Below are 2,235 nucleotides of genomic sequence, written 5' to 3'. Positions count from 1 at the left end.
TATCATGGAATACAATGCAGCCATAAAAAGGAACAAAATAATGGCATTCACAGCAACCTGGGATGGAACTGGAAACTATTCTAAGTGCAGTAACTCAGGAATTGAAAACAAAACATGGTATGTTCTCACTCGTAAGTGGGAGATAAGCTATGAGAACACAAAGGCATAACATTGATACAATGGACTTTGGGGACTGGGAGGAAATGTTAGAAGAGGGGTGAGCGAAAAAATGTTACTCACTGGGTATACTGTACACTGCTTGGGTGATGAGTGCACCAAAATCTTAGAAATCACAACTAAAGAACTTATTCATGTAACCAAACACCACCGGTTCCCTAAAAACCTATTAAAATAAAAGAATTAATAATTAAAGGGAAAAAACACTAAAATCCTTAAAAACCCAAATAAATAAGTAAATATATAGAATATGAGAACCTCTTCCACTATAGAGAGAACCAGAGGCAAGAGATGAAGATGCAAGAATCCCGACAAGCCCTCACATACTCTCCTGTCCCCTGAGATGAACATCACTCCAAGAGTTTCTTTTTGAAGGATGAAAAATTCAAACTTTACAATAAGTAAACAAAATCAGGAATAATCAACCTAACGGCCCTCAAAGGTAGTAAGGAACCCTCTATGGGATGGGTGCAATTCAGCAAGAACAGGAAGAGTCTCAAAAGAAGTTTGCAGTTGAAAAAAGCCAGAACAAATGGGCAGATAGTGTTTGATAACACTGACGCATTCCAAAAAATGGAAACCAAACAACAGTGACAGAGACAGATCTGTGGCTGCACAGGAGAGCACTGGGGAAGGGAGGGAGGGAGATGACAAAGGGTCATGAGGGGTTGTTGGGGTTGGTCACAGGTTGCATAGCTCCCTGTTGGTGGTGATGTATTCAAGGATTTCAAAAATGCCAAAATTTTCTAATTTCCTATTATAAATCTGGTTGGTATATTAGATGCGCATTGTTCCTACATGAAAGGAGTTTTATTAAAAAAGAATGGGCTGGGGAGAAAGGAAGCACAGGGATTCATACTGAGGAGTAGGGGAAGAAAACAGCACTCTGGAAACTCCTGGAAATGGGAAAAGGAGGATGATGGAGACACAGGTTCCCCATCAGAGGTGGGTCTGTGATGACACAGACGGACCTGCCACCTCAGCCCAGGACCTCAGTGCAGAGACCCTGAGTCCCAAGCTGCAGGGAGCAGGATGTTCTGTTTCCTGGATGCCCTGGTCCTGACTCTGAGAACTAAAGAGGAGGAGGAGCCTCCACTCTCAGGCAGGGCCCTGGATGCCCCTGCATCCATCGGGGAAGCTACAGCAGCAGAGGCCACAGGCCAGGCCTGAGCAGCAGCTGTCGGGAGCTCACCCTCCTGGCAGAGGAGGAAGGAGGTTCTTGTCTTACTTCCTCCTGGGCCTGGAGCACTGTGGGACCGCTCAGGCTGTTATCCCATGCTTCACAGTAATAATCAGCCTCATCCTCGGGCCGGAGCCCACTGATGGCCAGGGAGGCTGACGTGCCAGACTTGGAGCCAGAGAATCGGTCAGGGACCCCTGAGGGCCGCTGATTATTATCATAGATGAGGAGTTTGGGAGCTGTTCCTGGGAACTGCTGGTACCAGTATACATCATTACTTCCAATGTTGGAGCCGCTTCCAGAGCAAGAGATGGTGACCCTCTGCCCGGGAGCCCCAGACGCTGAGGGTGGCTGAGTCAGCACAGACTGGGCCCGGGACCCTGGAAGTGAGAGAGACACAGACACGGTGATTGACAAGAGACACAAGGAGAAAAGAGGAGAAAAGAGGAGAAAGCAGGGCTCCAGGACTTCCCAGGGCCCCTCTCTTGGTCCCCTATCCTGTCACCTGCACAGTGAGTGAGAAGGATCAGGAGGAGAGGGAACCAGGCCATGCTGGAGATTGTCCTGAGTCCTGTCTTCTCTACCCACAGCTGCAGCTGACCTTCCCCCACATCTCTCCCTGTCTTCATACTCTGAGAGGGGGAGGTCCATCCATGCAAATCAGACCCCCCAGTTTTGTGACCCCACCCTGAACCCTGGGTCAGGCTCGTGGGCTTGAGGATGCCAGGGGGTGGCAGGGGTGGAGCTTTGTGGTCTCAGGCATGGGGAGGACACAGGACACAGCTGTCAGCCCTGAGCAGAGGACATCAGGCAGGGCAGGTGCCTGGTTCTGCTCTGATGAGCCCCAGTCTTCTCAGAAATGGTCCCCAAGCGCCCCC

General features: G+C 49.6%; 1 gene segment (V, D, J or C); it reads right to left on the bottom strand.

The window, feature by feature from the left end:
* Positions 1 to 1,315: 1,315 nt before the first annotated feature.
* Positions 1,316 to 2,015, bottom strand: LOC112616844. The segment is given in 2 exon segments: positions 1,316 to 1,737; positions 1,863 to 2,015. Coding segments are annotated over 2 exon segments (546 nt in total).
* Positions 2,016 to 2,235: the final 220 nt, after the last annotated feature.

The sequence above is a fragment of the Theropithecus gelada genome, unplaced genomic scaffold, assembly GCF_003255815.1.
Source record: "Theropithecus gelada isolate Dixy unplaced genomic scaffold, Tgel_1.0 HiC_scaffold_1092, whole genome shotgun sequence".
NCBI classification, from domain to species: Eukaryota; Metazoa; Chordata; class Mammalia; order Primates; family Cercopithecidae; genus Theropithecus; species Theropithecus gelada.
Note: the sequence above shows the minus strand (reverse complement) of the source record. Positions and strands in the feature narration are given on the sequence as shown.